At 45.8% G+C, this 24,991-nt stretch overlaps 1 protein-coding gene across 1 annotated transcript; it reads right to left on the reverse strand.

The window, feature by feature from the left end:
• Positions 1-24,692, reverse strand: LOC144680045 (proteasome subunit alpha type-7). Its single transcript, XM_078541163.1, has 7 exons — positions 24,508-24,692; positions 20,714-20,840; positions 16,196-16,320; positions 11,033-11,155; positions 8,023-8,142; positions 6,288-6,350; positions 1-1,365 (listed from the first exon to the last, which is right to left on the reverse strand). Exons 1-7 carry the CDS (start codon positions 24,607-24,609, stop codon positions 1,273-1,275), a joined length of 753 nt encoding a protein of 250 aa, XP_078397289.1. The 5' UTR covers positions 24,610-24,692; the 3' UTR covers positions 1-1,272.
• Between the last annotated feature and the right edge of the window lie 299 nt (positions 24,693-24,991).

A 24,991-nucleotide genomic window follows, 5' to 3' on the forward strand; every position in this document is an offset into this window, starting at 1 on the left:
GCACAAAGAATTGTTTAATGAATTCGTTATAAACAAATTAAAATTTCAAAGAGAGTCCTGGAGTCTTTGACATCCTGCAAGCAAAAATTCAATATTTATTTAAACCAATGCACAATTGTAACAACAACTCAAAATGTATGCACAGCAAAAGTGTGCAGATCACTAAATTAACACTAAAATAACAAACCGTACAACCTTCCAAGTTTTGAAACACTTTTTTTTGTAAACAGGCATAATACTGTGCTTTCTTTTGAGACACCACTTAAAAGGCCGATGCTACAACATTACGTTATCCCCATCTTTCTCCCTTCTTCAACTGAAGGTCGTGATTTGGGACAGAGTAGAGTTCCAGATCGGTAACATCTCTGGAATCCCTTTACCCAAATAGTGTTATTTCCCTAGTGAATGCTGGCTGTCTATGTGTTCACTCATTTTGCAGCACTTTCAATAGCAATCACTGGATGGATGGCTATAAGAAACGTGCGCCCAGGCTAATTTCCACCCCTTCCCAGCCAGAGACAACTGCAATGCCCTCCAACACAGGGATAATCGAACTCAACACAGACCGGGGCCCGAACACTGATGAGCATCTTGTCTCAGTGTGACAGCTCTCAGTGCATTTTGGCCACTTCATCAGGGGAAAGGGGGCAGGAAAGGAAGAGGGATCCTTTTATTTTTTTTTGTCCCCATCACCACCTCGCTGAGGTCAAATCATGTTTTGCAGAGCTTTCCTGCTCACAATCGTTCAGCTCCTCATTGAACCTTCAGGAGGGCTCTGATTTCTTTTGCAAGCCTTCACGTATAGCCTAATATTTATCACTGCAGTTCTCATTCAATATAAGGTCAGGACTAAGACCATTTGATGCAAATGAAAAGGAGCTTGCATCTTTATTGTATCCACATCACTGACAAACTGTCTTTTGTTCGTTTAAAAAAAGGTGAATATAATTAAACTACAGCTTCCTGGTATTTTTACACAGTGATGAAAATGTCCCATTGGAGCACCTTTTCACTCAGTCTTCAGATGCCATGAAATGTAGTACCTGATCACATTCAGATAAGGGTTCTCTGATGGGCTGCTGCTAAGAGCAGTATTGGCTGTGTCTCGCCCCAGGGAGTTCAGCCACAAGCGCAGGCATCACAGGAGGGGTGAGCAAGGAAGAGGGAAAATTCAGCCTTTAATGTTTTGCAGCACTCCACGTGCAGTTTGGATCGAAAACTAAAGTCTAATTTGCAGCATTAACAAAATTACTATTTCATTTCTTGTAAGAATTAGGTTTTCTTTTGTTTTTTCTTTTCAGTTTCTTCCTCCTTTTCCTTTTCAATTTCTGCAACAAGGTGTTCTATTTCTTTTGCATCTAGGAGCTGTGAAAAGAAAATATTACAGCATTAGTTACAACTGAATAACATAAATAGTAGTCACTTTACAATATTACGCACAGGACTGCACCACCTTCTGTTCCAAAACAGTTTTCGCTGCTGTCGTTGCATTGTCGCTAATACGAGTGATTAATGCCAGATTAAGTGATTCAGAATCTAATCCTACATCTGCAGACCTTCAATCTCTATACAGTTCAAATATGACCTGCATGTTTATAGAATCATAAATTGGTTATGGCAAAGGAGGCCATTCGGCCCACTGTGTCAGTACCAGCTTTCTGCAAGAGCAACTCAACAAGTCCTACTCCCCTCCCCTTCCCCCGTAGCCCTGCTGATTTTTTCTTCTTCTTCTTCTTCAGATTATTATGAATTCTCTTTGGAAAGTCTAGACTGGTTCCGCCACACACACACACGGGCAGCGCATTCCAGATCCTAAGCACACACTACGCGAAAAGGCTTTTCCTCATGTCGTCATTGCTTCTTGAATCTTTGCTCTCTGGTTCTCAATCCTTCCACCGCCGGGAACAGTTTCTCCCCATCGAATCTGTCTAGACCCCTCGTGATTTTGAATACCTCCGCTCAACCAAGAAAACAGTCTCAGTTTCTCCAGTCTAACCACGTGACTGAAGCCCCTCGTCCCTCTGGAACCATTCGGGGGGAGTCAGTGGCGCGATGGTAACATCACTGGACCAGTAATCCAGAGACCCAGACTAGTCCTCTGGGGGGAATGGGTTCAAACCCCACAACAGCAGTTGGTGGAATTTAAATACAATTAATAAAAAAAAAATCTGGAATTGTAAGTTAGTTCATGGTGACCATGAATCACTGATTCTTATAAAAAAACCTTTTGGTGACTCATGTCCTTTAGGGAAGGAAATCTTCCATCCTTACCTGATCTAGTCCACATGTGATTCCAGACCCACAGCAATGCGATTGACTTTTAACTGCCCTCTGAAATGGCCCAGCAAGCTATTCAGTTCAAAGGCAATTAGGGATATGTAGGCCTTGCCAGCGGTGTCCGCCATTGCATGAAAGATTAAATTTTTAAAAATTCTCGTAAATCTTTTCTGCACCCTCTCTCATGCCTACACATCCTTCCTAAAGTGTGGTGCTCAGAATTTTTTTTAATCATTCACAGGAGGTGGGCTTCGCTGGCTAGTCAGGCATTTATTCCCCATCCCTAGTTGCCCTTGAGAAGGTGGTGGTGAGCTGCCATCTTAAACCGCTGCAGTCCATGTGATGTAGGTACACCCACAGTGCTGTTAGGGAGGGAGTTCCAGGATTTTGACCCAGTGACAGTGAAGGAACGGCGATATAGTTCCACGTCAGGATGGTGAGTGACTTGGAGGGGAACTTCCAGGTGGTGGTAGTGGTCCCATCTACCTGCTGCCCTTGTCCTTCTAGATGGTAGTGGTTGTGGGTTTGGAAGGTGCTGTTGAAGGAGCCTTGGTGAATTTCTACAGTGCATCTTGTAGATGGTACACACTGTTGCTACTGTGCGTCGGTGGTGGAGGGAGAGAATGTTTGTGGATGTGGTGCCAATCAAGCGGGCTGCTTTGTCCTGGACGGAGTCCAGCTTCTTGAGTGTTGTGGGAGCTGCACTCATCCAGGCAAGTGGAGAATATTCCATCACACTCCTGACTTGTGCCTTGTAGATGGCGGACAGGCTTTGGGGAGTCAGGAGGTGAGTTACTCATCACAGGATTCTTAGCCTCTGATCTGCTCTTGTAGCCACAGTATTTTTATGGCTAGTCCAGTTCAGTTTCTGGTCAATGGTAACCCCCAGGATGCTGATAGTCAGGGATTCAGGGATGGTAATGCCGTTGAATGTCAAGGGGCGATGGCAAGATTCTCTTCTGTTGGAGATGGTCATTGCCTGACACTTGTGTGGTAAATGTGTTACTTGCCATTTGTCGGCCCAAACCTGGATATTGTCCAGGTCTTGCACTTGGACATAGACTGCTTCAGTATCTGAGGAGTCGCAATTGCAATTATCAGCGAACATCCCCATCTCATGCAGTGATATTCTAGAGATGAGATGACTGGCCTCCAACTACCACAGCCATTTCCTTTCTTCTACGTGTGACTTCAAACAGTGGAGAGTTTTCCTCGATTCCCATTGACACCAGCTTTTCTAGGGCTCCTTGATGCCACACTTGGTCAAATGCTGCCTTGATGTCAAGAGAAGTCACTCTCGCCTCACCTCAGGAGTTTAGCTCTTTTGTCTTGTTTGAACCAAGACTATATGGAGGTCAGGAACTGAGTAGCCCTCGCAGAACCCAACCTGGTCGTCAGTGAGCAGATTATTGCTAAGCAAGTGCCGCTAGATAGCACTTTTGATGACCCCTTCCGTTGCTTTACTGATGATTGAGAGTGGATTGATGGGGCGGTAATTGGCCGGGTTGGATTTGTCCTGCTTTTTATGTACAGGGCATACCTGGGCAATTTTCCACATAGCCAGGTAAATGCCAGTGTTGTAGCTGTGTTGGAACAGCTTGGCTAGTGGCGTAGCAAGTTCTGGAGCACATGTCTTCAGTACTATTGCCAGAACATTGTCAGGGCCCATAGCCTTTGCAGTATCCAGTGCCTTTAGCCATTTCCTGATATCACGTGGAGTGAATCGAATTGGCTGAAGACTGGCATCTGTGACGCTGGGGACCTCCGGAGGAGGCCGAGATGGATCATCCACTCGGCACTTGTGGCTGAAGATTGTAGCAAATGCTTCAGTGTAATCTTTTGTACTGATGTGCTGGGCTGCCCCATCATTGAGGATGGGGATATTTGTGGAGTCACCTCCTCCAGTGAGTTGTTTAATTGTCCACTACCACTCACAACTGGATGTGGCAGGACTGCAGAGTTTAGGTTTCCAAGTTATGTTGGTTATGGGATCGCTTAGCTCGGTTTAACACATGTTGTTTGGCACTCAAGTAGTCCTGTGTTATAGCCTCACCAAGTTGACACCTCATTTGAAGGTAGGCCTGGTGCTGCTCCTGGCATGCCCTCCTGCACTCATTGAACCAGGGTTGATCCCCTGGCTTGACGGTAATGGTAGAGTGGGAGATATGCCAGGCCATGAGGTTACAAATTGTGTTCGAGTACAATTCTGCTGATGGCCCACAGCACCTCATGGATGCCCAGTCTTGAGTTACTAGATCTGTTTGAAACCTATCCCATTTAGCACAGTGGTAGTTCCACACAACACAATGGAGGGTATCCTCAATGTGAAGGCAGGACTTCGACTCCACAACAACTGTGCGGTGGTCACTCCTACTGACACTGTCATGGACAGATGCATCTGCGGCAGGCCGGTTGGTGAGGATGAGGTCAAGTATGTCTTTCGCTCTTGTTGGTTCCCTCACCACCTGCCACAGACCCAGTCTAGCAGCTATGCCCTTCATGACTCAGCCAGCTCGGTCAGTAGTGGTGCTACCGAGCCATTCTTGGTGATGGACATTGAAGTCTCCCACCCAGAGTACATTCTGCACCCTTGCCACCCTCAGTGCTTCCTCCAAGTGATGTTCAACATAGAGAAGCACTGACTCATCAGCTGAGGGAGGGCGGCACGTCGTAATCAGCAGGAGGTTTCCTTGCCTATGTTTGACCTGATGCCGTGAGACTTCATGGGATCCGGAATCAATGCCGAGGGCAACTCCCACCCGAATGTATACCCCGAATGTGCCACCACCTCAGCTGGGTCTGTTCTGCCGATGGGATAGGACATACCCAGGGATTGTGGTGTCTGGGACATTATCTGTAAAGTATGATTCTGTGAGGATGACTATGTCAGGCTGTTGCTTGACTAGTCTATGAGACAGCTCTCCTAATTTTGGCACTAACACCCAGATGTTAGTAAGGAGGACTTTGCAGGGTTGACAGTGCTGAGTTTACCACTGTCGTTTCCGGTGCCTGGGTCGATGACGGGTGGTTCATTCCTTTTTTGAGGCTTGCTTTACCTTTTCAGAGGGCATTTAAGAGTCACATGTAAGCCAAATTTCCTTCCCTAAAGGACATTAGTGAACCAGATGGGTTTTTACAACAATCGACAATGAAAGTCTCATGTTGACTGTGAAACCAATTTCAGATTTTCTTAAAATTCAAATTCCACCATCTGCTGTGGTGGGATTCGAACCCGGATCCCCAGAGCATTACCCTGGCTCTCTGGATTACTAGTCTAGCGACAATTCTACCATGCCATCGCCTCCCCTGTAATATTCCCTTTGAGGCTGAACCAGTATTTTACAAAGGCCCACTGTAACTTCCTTGTTTTTGTACTCTGTGCCTCCATTTACAAAGCGGGATCCGCTGTGCCTTATTATCCGTTTTCTCAATCTGTCTGTCCGCGTTCCAACAACCTGCGCACATATACCGCCCATCTCTCTGCTCCTGCACCCCCTTGAGAATTGCAACCTTTATCTTATATCGCCTCTCCTCATCCTTCCCTCCAAAATCCATCGCTTTTTACTTCTCTGCATTAAACTTCACCTGCCACCTGTCCGCCCGTTCCACCAGCCTCTGTCTATGTCCTCAAAGTCCATCACGATCCACCTCACAGCTTACAATTCTTCCAAGTCTTCTGTCAACGCAAATTTTGAAATTGGACCCTGCGCAGCCAAATCTGGGTCATTAATATAGATAAAGAAATGCAGAGACCCCCCTGGGGAACCCCAGTGCACACCTTCCTCCAGTCCAACAAACAACCGTTCATCGGTATTCTAATGCTTCTCAAGTCAATGGAACAAGATTTGTTGCAGATGCATTGCGGTATCCTTTCTGCACAAATAACCCACAATACCAAGAAGTGTTTTCACTTCACTGTACGGGATTTTCGGAGCAGGCTCAAGGGGTCGAGTGGCATCTTCCTACTCCTATTTCCTCTGTTCCACACCACGTACAGGTTTTCCACCTACCTTGAGTGGCTGATTCCTCCTTATTATAGCCAGCTCAATATTTTTTCCGCCAGACTGTACTACCTAAAATAAGAGTAGAAATAATAGGTCATGTTCAAAAGCAAACTATTGAGATAAAATGAAGCAAATCATGCTTACTTCAATGCAGAAAAACTCTCAGTGCCCTCCAGAATTATAATCAAAAACAGGCCCACCCAAAGAATGAAATATTTGTCGAAACCACCAGAAGTGTGGTCGAAGTGGGTTTCAGCAAGCGTCTAAAAAGGAGGAATTGGAGACACAGAGGAGCTGAGAGAGGAAATTCCAGACCTTGGTTAAAATTATGGCTATTGATGATGGTACAAAGGGCGTCACAGGAGGTACAAACAGAATGAAGGGAACAGTGTGTTTAGGGAGGGGGGGGCCTATGTGTTGCATTCTGTAGGGTTGGAAGAGGTTAAAGAGAGGGGACCGTGAAGCAACTAGCAGACAATGTAGGTTAGGGGTGAAGGACAAGCTCCTGGTTGATTAGGACGTGGAGCTTGTGAAACAATCAAGTTCAGCCTGAGACTGTGGCCAGGGAGGAGGGGTACAGGTCATTGGCAAAAATCCAGTGTTAGTGGTGGGAACGGAACACAATGGTACAGTCACATTGTTTAGCTGAAGGAAGTGTTTATTTCTGCGTTTTTAAATACAGAAAATTATTCCAAATTCTGCAATCAGGATAACTTGTTAGCTAGACGGTCATAATTATTTTCCAGTCTCTCTCTTCTGTCTGTTTTCTTTCCTGTTTCTTTCACTATCTTAACTTAGTCAAAATCAGCTTAGTAAATATGAGGAAGCATTCTTTAGACTGCAACTTTTGCTTGATATTTTCTGCTGGTCAGGGCCCTTACATAATGAACCAGCACCAAAGGAGGCATTTGGCCCATCCTGTCTGTCCCATCCCTTTGCTCCGGCCTCACAGCCCTGTAAATTTCTCCTTTTCAGATAAATATCCGATTCCCTGTCCCAAAGTTCCTATCGAACCTACTACCATTCCAGTAGTGCATTCCAGATCAAAATAATTGTGGCCCAAATGCATCACAGCATTCTTGAGAATAGTGTGAAGCCACTAAAAATTTTACTGTCCCCACTTGCACTGATCTAGAATCTGAGAAAATGGTTCGGTGCAGGAAACTTGGATTTTCAAAATGACAAATGGAACGGCTGTCTGAGGGATGGAAAAGCAAATATACCAAATTCAGCAAACCGTCCACGTCGTTTAAAGGCCACAAAGCCTGTCATATACCTGCAGCCACTACACACCACTATTTGAGAGACCCCCCCCATATCTCTGAAACTTGAACCCACAACAAACTTTAACAAAATCAGCAAACTGGCGGGTCTGGCAATGTTGAAAGTACCGAAGAATGCACAGCACAGACACCGCCCCCTCACCCTATCTACGATAACTGGGGGGCTGATGGCTTAATCGCAACCAGAGCCACTGGCATACAATGTCAGGAAGAAGATAAATTTCATTTTAATTGCAAGATTTTTTTTTTTAAGCCCCCAGTTTTTGAAAACTGCGTCTCAGTCACTTCACAATTTTGGGGCCACTGGTTGGTAAGTGACTGAACATTGTCACATTCAGTTTTAATAATGGCATTCTAGGACTTTTACCACCATACATGGAAGATTTTGATGGTTCTGCGCCTTCTTTTTGCAAAGACTGCTAACCAGTCTGATCTTGACAACACTATATTTCACTCACTTCTAGCAAAGCCTTAATTGCCAGCTTGATGGTGTCATTGTCTGTTGCAATCGCTTCGTCAGTGTAGTTCTTTTCCAGGAATTCTCGGACTGTCTTGGCACTGCGACCAATTGCATTTGCCTGTTCATACAACAATGATATAGTTATGTTCCCACTCCTTCACTTGCGGAGCTCAGGTGGTCTTTTTAAGAGGAAAAAAAAAAATCACTTTCACACCTCAATTCGCTCCTTATACATGCAAAGGGATAATTTCTACACTCCAAAAAAAAGGGGAAGAAATTATTTAGATCATTATGGCCCATCTGAGCTTCAAGAAAACCCCAGGGTTAATGATTTGTAAACTACATAGCAAACTGTTCATATACGAGCAACCGCACTACCAATGATCAGCGGGTTAAATGTGCCACGTTAATGTGGCCGAATGGACAGCGGCCGCATCCCCAAAGATATGTTCTGAGGCGAGCCTGCTATCAGCACTAGACCAACATATCACCCACGCCTACGACACAAGGATGTCTGCGAAAGAGAGATCTGAAGTTGAGTGGGAGCCCGTCGGAAGGTAAAAAAACATCAGTCGACATTGGGCCAATTCTATTCATCTGTGCCAACTGCAGAAGGGAAGAGTCGGCTTCTCCGGTCACATTAGACGATGTGCAATCCAGAAGTGGCATGTACCCGGGGCGCAGTCGATCGTCTCCAGAGACAGACGGATGCCAATAATAATAATAATGTGGCGCTGAAGCAAATGAACCAAGAGGTTTGTAGGTTTAATTCCCAGTTTCTATTGAACATTATAGGCGAAGCAACTTGGGGAAGAGTACGTACACTTGTCCATTAAGAGAAAATAAAATGTCAGGATTCCCACTTGCATTTGCCATTTAAAAGCCCTTTGTTTTGCCCTCAGATGGTGTGTCTGGCTGGGTGGATCCCAATTCACGATAGCCCACTGATATTCACTGGGCTCACATGTAGAAATAGCCATTTAGACAAGGTACCAGAGGGTCAGCAACAGCTCAGTGGGCAGCACTGTCAACTCTGTATCAGGTCGTGGGTTCAAGTCCAACTGCAGAGACTTCAGCACACGAATCCAGGCTGTCGCTCCACTGCAGGACTGAGGGAGCGCTACACTGCCAGGGGTGCCAGCTTTAGGACGAGACCTTAAACTGAGCCTCTGTCTGTCCTCTCAGCTTGATGCAAGACATTGCATAGTCACCATATCAAAGAGGAGCAGGGAGGGGGTGGGGAGGGGGGATGCTGTTCCCCCTGGTATCTTGGCTGATATTTATCCCTCAAACATAGCCACAAAAACAGGTTATCTGGTCCTTATTGCATTGTTGAAAAAAAGAGACATGTCTTAAGATTTTCATCTTGCATTCATCAGGACACTCGCAAGAATACCAATATAAGGGGGAAAACAACAATTTATACTGTATTTGAAGAGAGTGCTGATTGATTGGCAAGTGGCGTTGCCATGGAGAATGCACACCTAATGCTGACTGACAGTTAACTGCCAAGCACTGTTTGAAATTTAAACCAGGCAGCTTGACCTTGATTGGTCAAGGCATTGCCCCGAGGAACGAGTAAGCTAACAGCTGTCACCTATTTTGTTTAGCCGAAACAGGCACAATGCACGTACACGTTCTTTCTGTCTGCAAAGAACAGGGCCCTGTGCATTAACACATATAGCTTCCAGTACACGCAATGTGCCACATTGCGAGCCCAACTGACAATCTTAAATTGGTTGTCACCCTAATTCTTAGCACATTGAGGATTATTTACCAAATGTTATCCAATTGCAGAATCACAGCTAAAGTTGGACACTGTGTTTTGAGTTTTGCAAGCCCGGGCTGGTCGGGTACAGTCTGTACCCTGCCCGTTGCGAACAGCGGCTGGGACATGCTGTTTGGTACGACCCTGGAAAGGCAAGGTGTCTCAAAAATGGTGCAACAGGTGAAGCTAGCTGTTTCACGCTGCTACTATGCAGCAGCAACATGAGTGGTATTCACCTATAACAGGATGCTGCAATCAAGCCAAAAAGATGTTCTGCCTTTCACACAGATGAGTAATGTGGTATATGAATTTCAGTGCCAGTGTGATGCTAGGTATGTAGGCCATACATCCCAAAGACTGGCGGATTGTACAAAACAGCATATCCCAGCCCCTGTTAGCAATGGGCAAGGTACAGACCGTACCCAACCAGCCCATGCTTGGAAAACTCAAAACACAGTGTCCAACATTAGAGGTGATTCCACGATTGGACAACATTTGCTGAACAATCCTCAGCGTGCTAAGAAACACGCTGACATCCAATTTAAGATTGTCAGCCAGGCTCTCAGTGTGGTGCATTTGTGTGTACTGGTCGCTACGTGTAATTCACAGGGCCATGTTCTTTGCAGACAGAAAGAACGTGTACACACATTGTGCCTGTTTCAGCTAAACAAAATAAGTGACAGTCATTCACTGACTCATTCCTTAGGGCAATGGGCAATGCCTTGACCAATCAGGGTCAAGCTGCCTGGTTTAAATTTCAAAAATGCTTGGCAGTTAACTGTCAGTCACCATCGGCGGTGCATTCTCCATGGCAACGCCACTTGCCAACCAATCAGCACTCTCTTCACACACAGTATAAATTGTTGTTTTCCCCCGATATTGGTATTCTTGCGAGTGCCACGATGATGGCAAGAGGAAAAGCTTAGACATATTGCTTTTCTCAGTGATACTCAAGCAATGCTGTTTGTGGAAATTTGCAGTGTCTAAATTGACATTTGCCTACATTAAAACAGTAATATTAAACAATTATATTACTGGAAAGGACTTAGGGGTGTCCTGAGTTCATAAAAGGTGCTTTAGAAATTAAGTTTTGTTTTTTGTTTCTTTGCTATATGGTCTACTGTACTCCAGCACCGTCCACAGCAGAGAAAAGGGCAAGGAAAGAAAATGGAGGGAGAAAAAAAATGCGAGAAAGGATTTTATTGTTCACAAAGGAGAGAGTCGAAACAGAAACATTTACCTTCCAAGCTTGATATGTCCCAGATGGGTCAGTCTGGTACAAACGTGGCGTGCCATCATAATCAAACCCCACAATCAATGCAGAGATTCCAAAGGGCCTTCGTCCATTGCTTTGTGTGTAGCGCTAAACAAAACATTAAAGTATAAAGTATAAACAAACAATTGCGTTTGTTCATTCTTTCTCGCTGCATACAAGTGACCAGCAAAACACTAGAATAACGAGTATTGCTGCTACGACCAGTACAGCGAAATTGACAGGCAAATGCATATGTTTGAACTTCGGTGAAAAGGGGCTAACTGAAAAGGAATTTAGTACTGCAGCAAGAGAATAGAATTAGTTACGTTTTATTTGCTAAAAGCATGTTTTATTCTTTCTTTCACTGGATGTCAGGATCGCTGGCAGCATTTGTTGCCCATCTCTAATTGCCCTTGAACTGAGTGGCTCGCTGGGCCATTTCAGAGGGCGGTTTAAGAGTCAGCCACATCGCTGTGGGTCTGGAGTCACATGTAGGCCAGACCGGGTAAGGACGGCAGATTTCCCTCCCTAAAGGACATTAGTGAACCAGATGGGTTTTTACACAATCAATCATAGTTGTAATCGTTACCACTACTGAGACTAGCTTTCAATTCCAGGTTTTATGAATTGTATTTAAATTTCACCAGCTGCCATGGTTGGAGTTGAACCCATGTCCCCAGAGCTTTAGCCTGGGCCTCTGGATTACTAGCCCAGTGATATCATCACCAGGCCACCCACCCCCGCCCCATGTATTGTTGAACATGGTATCTGTCTTCCCTCAAATATTTCCTTCAACCCACCCTTCCTCTTTTGCAAGTAGCAGGGACCAAGGGGAATGAATCACAAACTACTTCACGTCCAAGTTTTATGGGGATGCAGAACTCCATCAACCATTCGCACAACATATAGGCAAATATTATGTGCTTGCCAAAATAACATCCACCTCTAATAGTACCAGTTTTGATAAGTTTTACCAACAGCAGGTCAAGACACCTTGTATTTCGCTACTTAATAAACGGGAGGCCCCTCGATCCTGCTCCACCCATCAAGAAGACTGATCCTCTAAGTGGACTCTAATTTCCTGCCCTATCCCCATATCTCTTGGTTTCCTTAACGTCCAAAAATCTGTCAAACTTAAACACACTCATCAATGGAGTAACCACAATCCTCTGCAGTAGAGAATTCCAAAGATTCACAGCCTTCAGAGTGATATTTTAAATTCTTTCACAGGACATGGGTGTCGCTGGCTGGGCCAGCATTTATTGCCCATCCCTAGTTGCCCTTGAGAAGGTAGTGGTGAGCTGCCTTCTTGAACTGCTGAAGTCCATGTGGTGTAGTAACACCCACAGTGCTGTTAGGGAGGAAGTTCCAGGATTTTGACCCAGCAACAGTGAATTTTGATCGATCGCCATCTTAAGTGGTCCACCCCTATCCTGAGACTCCAGCCCCTAGTTTAAGACTACCCAGTCAGGGGAAGGCGGTGGCATAGTGGTATTGTCACCGGTCTAGTATTCCAGAGACCCATGGTAATGCTCCGGGGACCCGGCAAGTGGTGAAATTTGAAAACATATGGACCATGAAACCATTGCTGATATTTGTAAAAACCCATCTGGTTCTCTAATGGAAGGAAATCTGGCCTACATGTGACCACAGCAATGTTGTTGACTCTTAAAAATGTCCTCTGAACAAGGGCAATAAATGTTGGCCTAGCTAGCGACACCTACATCCCATGAACGAATTAAAAGAAAAAAGAGATCTTACATCTAACGTGTCAATGATAAGAATTTTATATTTTTCAAATCCAGAGAATCCACTCAGTCTTCAGAGGACAATCAATCTGGTGAATACACTTTGCACCCCTTCTAAGGCAAGGATATTTTTAGACCATACTGTACACACAGACCACCAGGGGTGATCTCAAGAAAGCCCTACGTAATCACAACAAGATTTCCTTACTCTTGAGCTCCGACCCCATTACAATCAAGGCAACATACCATTTGCTTTCTTAATAGCTTGCCAAAACTGCAATTCCAGTAAAAGAACATCCAGGTCCCTCTGCATACCAACATTATTTTTTCAGGGAGTGTTTTTCTGTTCTTCGTACCAAAGTGGATAATTTTACACTTCCCCACATTAAACTCCATCTGCCACCTTCTTAGCCGATTACTTAACCTGTTGACACTCCTTTGCAACCCTCTACATCCTCCTCACAACTGACTTTCCCATCTAGCTTTGTATCAGCAGCAAACTTAATTCCATTACACTCAGTCCCATCATCTAAATACAGTTTGCAAACAGTCATGGTCCAAGTGGTAAAAGCAAAAAACTGCGGATGCTGGAAATCCAAAACAAAAACAAAAATACCTGGAAAAACTCAGCAAGTCTGGCAGCATCTGCGGAGAGGAACACAGTTAACGTTTCGAGTCCGAATGACCCTTCAACAGAACTGTTGAAGGGTCATTCAGACTCGAAACGTTAACTGTGTTCCTCTTCGCGGATGCTGCCAGACTTGATGGTCCAAGTGGCGATCCTCCAAGGCACTCCAGTAGTCACACCCTGCCATCCCAAAAATGACCTGTTTATTCCGAATCTGTTTTTTGCCCTTTAACCAATCCTCAATCTATGCTAATTTAATACCCCCAATCCCTTGAGCCCTAATCTTGAGTAGCAAAGGAGGAGACATTGGCGAGGTGGTAATGTCACTGGACTTGTAATTTAGAGGATAAAAGCAAAATACTGCAGATGCTGGAAGTCTGAAAACAGAAAATGCTGGAAAAACTCAGCAGGTATGGCAGCATCTGTGGAGAGAGAAACTGCGTTAACGTTTCGAGTCCTAATGACTCTTCTTCAGGGCTAAAGAGAAGTAGAAATGAGATGGATTTTATACTGGTGAAGAGAGCATGGAGCAAAACAGAAGGTCAGGGATAGGTGGGAGCTCAGGTGAGATTAACAAAGATGTCATGGACACAAGATAAAGGGAGTGTTAATGACTAAAGGAGGTGCTGATAGTGGCATAAAGCTACGAGCAGAATGTGTCAATAGCAGAACAAGGTAGAAACCAGTGACAGATGGCCCTGTGGGGTGCGGGGGTGAAAAAGGACAAAAAAATATATAGATTGAAATAAAAAAATGAATAAATAAATTTAAAAATGGATTAAAAAAGGGGTAAAGATGGAGGAGAGTGTTCATGGCCTGAAGCTGTTGAACTCAATGTTAAATCCTGAAGACTGAAAAGTGCCTAATCAGAAGATGAGGTGTTATTCCTCCAGTTTACGTTGGGCTTCACTGAAACACTGCAGCAGGCCAAGGATGGACATGTGAGCATGAGAGAAGGATGGTGTGTTGAAATGGCAAAGCAGTCACCCAGTCTGCATTTGGTCTCCCCAATGTAGAGGAGATTGCATTGGGAGCAGCGAATACAGTAGGCCAAATTAAAAGTGCAAGTGAAGCACTGCTTGACCTGAAAGGAGTGTTTGGGGCCTTGAACGGTGAGAAGGGAGGTGGTCAAGGGGCAGGCGTTGCATCTTCTGCATTGGCATGGGAAAGTGCCATGGGAAGGGGATGATGAGTTGGGAGGAGTAGGCCTGGGTGTCACCGAGGTAACAGTCCTTATGGAATGCATGACAGGAGGGGTGAGGGGAAGATGTGATTAGTGGCAGCATCATGCTGGAGTTGGTGGAAATGGCGGAGGATGGTCCTTTGAATGCGGAGGCTGGTGGGGTGAAAAGTGAGGACAAAGAGGACCCTATCATGGCTCTGGGAGGGAGGGGAAGGGGTGAGGGCAGTGGTGCGGGAGATGGGTCAGACACAGTTGGGGGCGTTGTCAACCACAGTGGGGGGAGGGGGGGGAGGAAACCCTCGGTTAAGGAAAGAGAAAGACATGTCAGAAGAAGTAATCTAGAGGCCCAGGCTAACTAACAAAATGTGCAATGAAATGCTAGTCTCAGTAATGGTGCCCTGAGTGCCATCATTGATTGTTGTAAATACGCATCTGGTTCACTAATGTCCTTTAGGGAAGGAAATCTGCCATCCTTAACTGGTCTGGCCTACATGTGACTTCAGACCCACAGCAACGTGCTGGACTCTGACCTGCGCTCTGAAATGGCCCAGCAATACACTCAATTCAACAGCGATTAGGGATGGGGCTTGCTCCTGAGGGCCACATTCAAGGAATGAAAAGAAGCAACCTCTTGTGTGGTACTTTATTGTATAGTCCTCTTCTACATTCACCAGTTCCCCTTTCTCTATCCTGCCACTTACACCTTCAAAAGAAAACTTTAGTAGGTTTGTCAAACGCAATTTCCCTTTCGTAAAACGGAGTTGACTACATCGCATCATCCTGTGATTTTCCAACAGCTCCAATTTCCTTTACTGCAGTGTCAAAAGCTTCCAAAAAATCGGGTCGAAATTAACCTTCCACAGGATCGCCAAGTGGGCGGTAGCGAATCACCAGCTTGGTTGATATCGCACTGTACTGAAGGTCAGTTTCACCCACCCCTCCCTGCCCCGCCAAGCTCCATGTCTAGTGATTTCCTTTTATCCACTAATTGCTCTCGCTGAAATCCTATTGACCCTCGGACATGACCTCCAGTCAGAAAGTGTGCAAGATTATGACGGGCTTGGATCAGATAGAATAGGAAGAGCTGATCCCATTAGCTGACGGTACAAGGACTAGAGGACACAGGTTTCAGGTTTTGGGCAAGAGATGCAGGGGGAATGCGAGGAAGATCCTTTTTTTAAGTAATAAGTGATAATGTCCTGCAACTCGTCACCTCCAAGGGTGGTAGAAGTGGAGACAATCCATGGTTTCAGAAGGAAACTGGATGGACACTTGAGGGGAATGAACTTGCAGGGCTATGGGGATAGAGCAGGGGAAAGGTGGGCTGACTGGATCAATCTACACAGAGCAGGCATGGACTCGATGGGCTGAATGGTCCTTCTGTGCCATAATGCCTCTAAAGTTATGCTGACTCCCTACATTGGTCTACATCTTTCTGGATGCTTCATTATTTCATCTTTGAGGGTTTTCCCCAGTGCAAAAGATGTCAGGTTCGCCGGGTTATCAAGAGTTATATTTATGACCTGTTGCAAGTTTAGATTGAGTTTTACTTCTTAGGCAGGCAGGGAAGAAAGATGATGCGCGCTTACCTGCTTCAAAGTCGCAATGAAACGCGTGATGTACTCAACAGTCACCGGATCTTCCACAGTAAGTTTATGACTTTGACACTCCACTCGGGCTCGATTAATCACTATTCTAGCATCAGCAGTTAGACCTGAAATTAAAAGCAGAATGAATCAGTCAAGCAATTTTCCCGGCTGTGTGGAGGTTTTAACTGTTATTTGGCAGCTTATGCACAGAGACATCACGAGCAATAAAGGTTCCACATATCAGAGCGAATTCAAACTGGTTCAGGTATTGCCATCGAAAACATTTAATCACATCAGGAAATGAAGGATTTATAGAATTGGACCAAGCAAGTAGAAATTCCAAAGTTATACTCTCTAACTTCAGTGAGTTGCACCTAACAAACATGTTTTGAATGCCAGCATTTCAGTCTACCTTATGATTACTTTTAAATATAAAGTCCAGACCAATCAGAGAGTCTTATTGGTGAATTTACATATCATGCAATAAACGCTGCTTCAAAGCTGTTGCACATCTCCATGCTGCAGTTGGACAGTTGTGAGATGCTCTGTTTTGTCAAATGTGACCTTGTTTGGGATAATTTTTTAAACTGTACATTTTGAATAATATACACATATATATCTGCATATATATATATATATATATATCTGCACATATTAATCCATAACAGTGCAAGGGAAATACTAATCACATATAAAATTAACTGTTGTATAACTACACAAGTAACACCACTGTAAATGTAAAGTGTGTTACAGGCTGGAAGCGACTGCAAAAAAAAAATTAATGAAATCGTACATTCATAATAAACATTGTTTTTTATATAAGTCACATGAAGAGACTGAGCACTTGCATAGGATGGAAAAAGCAGACGGGTCCATAATAATCACATTCCCAACATCTTTTAGATTCATTATTTCTGTCGAGCTAATAATTGAACAAGAAAAGTTTGATTTAGCTTGGCAATGTCCTGAGCAGATCACACGCTGTTAAATAATATTTTTCAGATCAAACAAGTCCGCATGGGCGCTGGGTAGCTGCTGACTTATTCACATCGGCACTTTGTAGGCAGGCATTATAATTAATCATTTCATAACAATCGGTGTGTTTTTTTTTTGTCCATTTAACATGATAGGTTTCTTTCAGGTTTGATTTTTAGTGGGTTGGTGGAGGTGGAGGGGGGGTGGGGCGGTGGTGAAAGAGAAATAGTGAGAAAAAATTTGAATGGAACATGTCAGGTAAATTTGGAGAAAATCAGCCAAAAGAAAAGCTCCCACACGGATTGTGCATTCTGACCTTCGGATTACTAACGAAACAGCTTCCGTTTGCAACCATTACTCTTCTGTGGCTCCCGGCTGCTTCAGGGTTTGTGGGTGAAATGGGGGGAGGTGGCAATCTCAGATCGTGGCATTGCAAGGCCCAGCAGTGGGCTGGCTGGGGTCCTGTCTTTTCCGGGAGGTCCAGGGAAAAACATTCCTGCTCCTCCAGGGTCAAGTAAAATACAACCTAAAAGGGAACGAAGAATATGGGGATAGAATGGGAAAATGGAGATGAGATAAAAGGTCGGTCATGATCATACTGAATAGTGGAGCAGGCTCGAGGGGCTATTCCTATTTCTCATGCTCCTTTCTCAGCCATTTTCCCTTAGAAAGATCGCAAGTTAGCCAGCTGCGCCCTCACCTTTTAAGAGGCAGAATGCACTTGGTGCAGGATCAACCCTTTTATGCTCAGCAAGCCTCCCTTGACAGCACCTTCCAAACCCACGACCTCTACCGCCTAGAAGGACATGGGCAGCAGGCACAGGGGAACACCACCACCTGCAAGTTCCCCTTCAAGTCACTCACCATCCTGACTTGGAAATATATCGGCCGTTCCTTCACCGTCGCTGGGTCAAAATCCTGGAACTCCCTCCCTAACAGCTCTGTGGGTGTACCTACAACACATGGACTGCAGTGGTTCAAGAAGGCAGCTCACCACCGCTGTCTCAGGGGCAACTAGGGATGGGCAATAAATGCTGGCCTAGCCAGCAATACCCACATGCCGTGAAAGATTTAAAAAAACTGAAAAATATTGCAACTGGGGTGCTGTAACTGGTGTGGGACAAAACCCTGTTGGCTTGTTTAAGCCACCCGCTTGTTTCATGCAAGCAGGTTCTTCCTTCATTCCCAGGGTTGCCTGAAAATTGCATGAGGGTCTCACCCAGTTTCAAATGCTGTCTGCTTCTTTTCTCAGGTAATAATCGAGCATTCATCTGTTGAAAATTGACCCCCAAAGGCAAACTTCACTTCAACCTCAGGTTTCTCATGGAAACCGTCGTGAATCTTTGGAATTTGCTTCCCCAGAGAGTTGTCAATGCTCAGAGTACATTCAGGGCTGAGATAGACAATTTTTTAGTCTCTCAGGGAATCAAAAGAAATGGGGAATGGGTGGGAAAGTGGAGTGAAAGCAGAGGATCAGCCATGATCTTACTGAATGGCAGAACAGACTCGAGGGGCTATTGGGTTTACTCCTGCCCCTATTTCTTACGCAGAACCCAAGGTTATTGTTATCCAACAAATTTCACTTTCCACAATGATGCTGATAGTAAAAATAAAAGGTGGCTATGCCAAGAGTACAGTTTTTGATCTTGAGTAATAAAGCAATGTTTTCTGCAAGCAAGAACATAAATTGGAGGAGTGGGTTATACAGCCCAGCTTACCCTGTCCCATGAGGGACAGTAGTTGGCCCATGCACCACTGCAGTAATTCCTCACGCGAGTGTCTTTGGCCCAACTACATTCCACTTGCTCCGTCAATTACCCTTCCACCATCAAAAGGTCACGTTCACAGACAATTGCAGAGTGTTAAGCTGCGTTTACAAATTGCATGATAATGAAGCAGCTGGGAGGTATAACAGTATGCTAAAGGTGCTAGATAAATGCAAGTTGGTGGATTGGTAACCCAGAAACCTGGACCAATAACCCAGGGAATCCAATTGCAGATTGCACTTTGGTCATTGAGAATTTGATTTTGGTTTAAAACAAAATCTGGAAACATAGGGCTGACACCAGTAAAAGGGACCACGAAGCTGTCAGATTGTCATTAATACCCAACTGATTGACAGAAGTCCTTTAGGGAAGGAAACCTGCTCAGCTTACCCGATTTGGTTTATGTGCGACTCCAGTCCAACACTGTGGTGATAACTGCTCTCTGACATGGCCCAGCAAGCCACTCGATTGTATTACACTGCTACAAAGAACAACAAGAATGCAGTTCATGAAGGCAGCCCACTAACACCATCTCAGGGCAACTACAGGTGGGCAATAAAAGCCAGCCTTGCCAGCAAAGTTCAGGCCAATAACTTTTTTGCCACCCAAATGTACGGGTTTTAATAATAATAGCCTTAAACAAGACGCTCCAGTCATCTCACCTTTCCCAAGTCCCCCACAATCAACACCTGCAGGGTTACTATTGACCGAAAGCTTAATCAGTCCATGGTTACAAGTGCATGGCAGAGGTTGGGTACTTAGAGGCAAGTGGTTCATTTGCCAACATCTCAAAGCCCCTCCACCATCTACAATGCTCAATGTATGGAACACTCAACACTCGCCTGGATCGGTGCAACTGTGACAATATTCATGAGGCTCTGTGCTGTCTAGGACCCAGCAGTTCACTTAGAGAGTGTCCCTGCCACTGGACTCAATATTCACTCCCTTCATCAGCAAGCACGCATGATCTACAGGAATCACTGCAACTCACTCAGCTTATCTCTCCAACACCTCTCCCCCCCTGCGATCTCTGCCACGAAGGTGGACGAAAGCAGAAATGCTGTGGAAAAACTGCTCAAGCCACACACCATCCTGCCTTGAACGCTCATCACCATTGAGTTGATTGCTGCCACCGATTCCATTAATTAACGTGGAGTTAAAATTAAACTCAAGTCCACTGTTGTCAGTATCTGTTTTGGTCACTACATGAGGGCAACACATTGGTCGGTTTTCATTCCATCAGGCACCACCCCAGTGTTTTGTGGCTTCCTCCGAATGCTCATCAACAGGCTAGGTTTTCAAATTGCCATCCATTGCGGATGCAACTCCCACTTCTCCCCGACAAAAGAGCAGATGAACAACCAGCTCTGGAGAGTCGGCACAATCGCCATGTTCTGACTGAGTGAGGGCTGAGCTGATCTTCTTGGCTTTCTTTATGTCTGTCATCAGGATCCTTCTGGAACATGATCCACTTGTACCCTCCACCTAACTGCTGCTGCTGCTGAAACTTTTCCACAGCTTCCAGTGCATTGAGCACCCATTCGAATGTGAGTTATTTTTCTGGTTAAAAAGGAGATACAAGACACCTATAGACAACAATTACAGTTGCCATCACCAGGCGAGTCGAGCTCGAGGCTTTCACAGAATCACATCCAAAAACGATTTACTAGTGAATATTTCTTTGGCGTAGTCTGCACTTTTTAGCTAGATATGCAAAATGATCACAGGCAATTAGTTTGTACTGAAAAGCAGAAGGAGGAAATCTCACACATCGTACCCGCAAATGCCATGCAGACATGGTCATCAAGTGCACAGATTTTTCTCACTGTTCGTTCCTCCTGAAGTTTTGCGACAGACTTTTTCTCCACACCGAGGACAACTATGTCTTTACCTCGAATCCCAACCTTAAAAAAAAATTCGTAACATGAAGTAAAAGCAAACGAGTAAATACAGGATGTGAAGATCAACATAAAGTAAGTAACTGAAGGGAAGATATTTACAGGGCTACAGGAAGGAGTGGGGGAGGAAGTGGGGCTAATTACAGGGGTACAGGAAGAGTGGGGGGAGGGGGGAGGAAGAGAGAGGGCTAGTGGGATTAATTGGATATAATTTCACCAAAGAGCTGGCGCAGGCATGATGGGAAGAACGGCCTCCTTCTGTGCTCAATGGTTGGACTAACTAAGGTCTTGGGTCAACTTTATTCACTCATTCAAGGAACGTAGGCATAACTGCCAAGGCCAACATTTATTACCCATCCCCAACTGCACATATAACTTGACATATAACTGAGTGGCTTCCTGGGCCATTTCAGAGGACAAGTAAGAGTCACCAACATTGCTGTGGGTCTGAAGTCACACGTAGGCCAGTAAGGACTGCAGGTTTCCGTCCCTAAAGGGCATTAATGAACCAAATGGGGTTTTTCCTAACAATCTAGTGGTTTCAAAGTCACTATTATGGATAATAACTGTTGTCCTTATAAACATAGAAAACTCAAGATTTTATTTAATTAATTGAACCTAAACTCCCCAACTGCGGTGGAGGGATTGAAACTCGTGTTTCTGGATCATTACTCCAGTGACATAACCACTCTGTACTGAGTTTACAAAAACCAGCAACATGGCAAACATCCACCACTGTCTGCTTCTATTAACATATTTTGCTCAGCATTAGCTCAGTCAGAGGATGAGAGGAGATCGCATACAAAATTCTGACAGGAATGGACAGGCTGGATGTAGGGATGATGTTTCCTCTGGCTGGGGGGGTTTAGTACAAGGGGTCAGAGTGTCAGGATATGGTGTAGGCCATTTAGGGCTGAGATGAGGAGAAACTTCTTCACTCAGAGGGTGGTGAACCTGTGGAATTTTCTACCACAGGAGGCCAAGTCACTGAATATATTTGAGGAGGAAATAGATAGATTTCTAGACTCTAAAGGTATCAAGGGGTATGGGGAGAGAGCAGGAGTATGGTGTTGAGAGAGGGTCAGCCATGATCATATTGATTGGTGGAGCAAGCTTGAAGGGCCGAATGACCTACTCCGGCTCTCATTTTCTATGTTTATAAGGTCGACAGTTATTATCCATAAAATACACAATGTGTTATTTGCTGCTGATGGGATCCCGTCTCCCCTTTTCAGGCCCAAAAGTCTAATTAAGTAAACAAACCCTCAAGTAGTTCAGTGTTGAACTTGTGGTTTGGTCAGGGAACTATGGAAATGTTATTATGCTTGGAATTTTCAGACACAACACTGAATCTTAAAATGGATTTGAATCCGTAAAAAAAGGATCTCATCTACACTTCCAGGAGCTGCATTTTTAATATGTTACTAGGGATTGGCTGGTGGCACTTATAATGCTCAAAGGACGACCAAGAACACTACACCACAAAAAACACAAGGCTCTAGTTTGCTGTTGCAGCATACTAGGTATGCTAGTTTGACATTGCAAACTCAAAAAATAAACATACATTTATATACCACATCTGAGGGCATCCAGAAACACCTGGCAGCCAATGAGCTACTTTTGAAGTGTCACCAACTGTTGTAATGCACGAAAAGAAGCAACCAATTTGTGCACAGCAAGCTCCCACAAACAGCGATGTGATAACAGCCAGCTAACCCGCTTTTGTTTTGAATGACGTGACTGAGGGATAAATATTGAACAGGGCATCGGGGTCCTTCTTCAAAATAGTTTCGCGACATCGTTACGTTTGCCCGAGAACAGACAGCAGTTCAACGGCATCTTGAACAGCGCCTGCACTCCCTCAGTTTTGGAGCTGGGGCGCCATCCTCGATTTTTGTGCTCAAGCCCTGGAGTGGGACTTGAACCCCGAATCTCGCAAATTCAGAGGAGAGGGAGCTGCCAACTGAGCCACAGCGAACATAGCAATGTTGGTGTAAAAGCAAAACACTGCAGTTATCAATTGCAACTGTGACTACAATCCCAGAAGTAAATGCAGGTCTGTCTTTCTATTTTTGACAGAAGGGTCAGGGACCAGAGGGCAGATTTAAGATGATTGGTAAAAGAACCACGGGGATGGAGGTGGAGGTGGGAGATGAGGTGGATTGTTTCTCGCGCAGCAAGTGATGACAATTTGGAATGCGCTGCCTGAAAGGGTGGTGGAGGCTGATTCAATAATAACTTTCAAATGGGATAAATATTGGAAGGGAGAACGTTTTCAGGGTAGCAGGGAAAGAGCAAGGGAGTGGGATTAATTGGACAGCACTTTCAAAGAGCAAAAAGTTGATGTGGAGGGAGGCATACCAGTGAGCAGACAGGTGCAGCAAGCAATTAGGAAGGCAAGTGGGATGTTGGCCTTTATTGAAAGGGGAGCGGAGTGCAAGAATAAAGAATTCTCGCTACAATTGTACAGGGGTTTGCTGGGGCATCTGGAGCGGTGCGTACAGCTTTCGTCTCCGTATTTAAGGACATACTCCATCCAAGGTGGTGAAGCGAAGGTTCGCCGGATCAGTCACTGGAATGACAGGCCGAGTAAAACGGTCTTATTTCTTTTTGGAGTTTAGGAGAATGAGAGGCCAACTGATTGAAGCCTAAAAGGTTGGAAAGGGGCTGGAGAGGGTGGACACAGAGTTTGTCCTCGCTGGTGGGGGGATGTGGAACCACAGTTCCAGGGTAAGGGGCCGGTCACTGAGGGCTGAGACCAGGAGGAATTTCCTCACCCAGAGGATGGTGAATCTTTGGAATTCTCTGCCCCACAGGGTTGTGGAGGCTCTATTATTCGGTGTATTTACGGCGGGGTTTAAGAGGGGGTTTACGGAGGGGTTTAAGGGGGTGTTTACGGCGGGGTTTAAGAGGGGGTTTACGGAGGGGTTTAAGGGGGTGTTTACGGCGGGGTTTAAGGGATGTTTACGGCGGGGTTTAAGGGGGGTTTACGGCGGGGTTTAAGAGGGAGTTTACGGCGGGGTTTAAGGGGGTGTTTACGGCGGGGTTTAAGGGGGGTTTACGGCGGGGTTTAAGGGGGGTTTACGGCGGGGTTTAAGGGGGGTTTACGGAGGGGTTTAAGGGGGTGTTTACGGCGGGGTTTAAGGGGTGTTTACGGCGGGGTTTAAGGGGGGTTTACGGCGGGGTTTAAGAGGGGGTTTACGGAGGGGTTTAAGGGGGTGTTTACGGCGGGGTTTAAGGGGGGTTTACGGCGGGGTTTAAGGGGGGTTTACGGCGGGGTTTAAGGGGGGTTTACGGCGGGGTTTAAGGGGGGTTTTACGACGGGGTTTAAGGGGGGGGTTTACGACGGGGTTTAAGGCGGGTTTAAGGGGGGGTTTACGACGGGGTTTAAGGGGGGGTTTACGACGGGGTTTAAGGGGCGGTTTACGACGGGGTTTAAGGGGCGGTTTACGACGGGGTTTAAGGGGGGGTTTACGACGGGGTTTAAGGGGCGGTTTACGACGGGGTTTAAGGGGGGTTTACGGCGGGTTTTAAGTCGGGTTTACGGCGGGGTTTTGGTCTCTCAGGGAGATGGGGGTCGGGCGGAATCCTGGGGTTGAAGCCCTGATCCCGTCGACTGGCGGAGCCGGGATTTCCCCCCCCCCCCCCCGCCCGGGGCCTCTCCGGTACTTACGGCGGTGGAGCCTTTCTTCACCGCTTCTTGCGCGTACTCCACTTGGAAGAGGTGTCCGTCCGGCGAGAAAACGGTAATGGCTCGGTCATACCTGGCCGCCATCGTTTCAGGCCCTGTCGCCGGGGCCGCCGCTGCTCCTTCCCCGCCCCCTCCGCGCGTACTCCTGCACGGCCCTCGACCGCGCACGCGCAGAACCTCACCGCGCCGCCGCCGCGCACGCGCGGATTCAACCACATTGTCACTGCGCACGAGCGAACTCCCCCACAGTCGCCACGACGCACGCGTCGATCTTAACCCCGTTCGGCACCGCGCACGCGTCGATCTCAACCCGTTCGGCACCGCGCACGCGTCGATCTCAACCTGTTCGGCACCGCGCACGCGTCGGTCTCAACCACATCGTCACTGCGCATGCGTGAACTGAAGGCGCTCATGCGCATGCGCCCGTTTTTTTCCTTTGAGGCGTGGGGAAACGCGTCGGGTTTCA

Source organism: Cetorhinus maximus, chromosome 4, assembly GCF_964194155.1.
Source record: "Cetorhinus maximus chromosome 4, sCetMax3.hap1.1, whole genome shotgun sequence".
Lineage (NCBI taxonomy): Eukaryota > Metazoa > Chordata > Chondrichthyes > Lamniformes > Cetorhinidae > Cetorhinus > Cetorhinus maximus.

Excerpts from the sequence above, each read along its gene's own strand:
- LOC144680045 (XM_078541163.1), bottom strand. The coding sequence starts at position 24,609 with ATGGCGGCCAGGTATGACCGAGCCATTACCGTTTTCTCGCCGGACGGA. Across the intron at positions 20,841-24,507 it reads TGAAGAAAGGCTCCACCGCC|GTTGGGATTCGAGGTAAAGA; the intron begins GTAAGTACCGGA and ends TTTTTTTTTAAG. Across the intron at positions 8,143-11,032 it reads GGACATATCAAGCTTGGAAG|GCAAATGCAATTGGTCGCAG; the intron begins GTAAATGTTTCT and ends TTGTATGAACAG.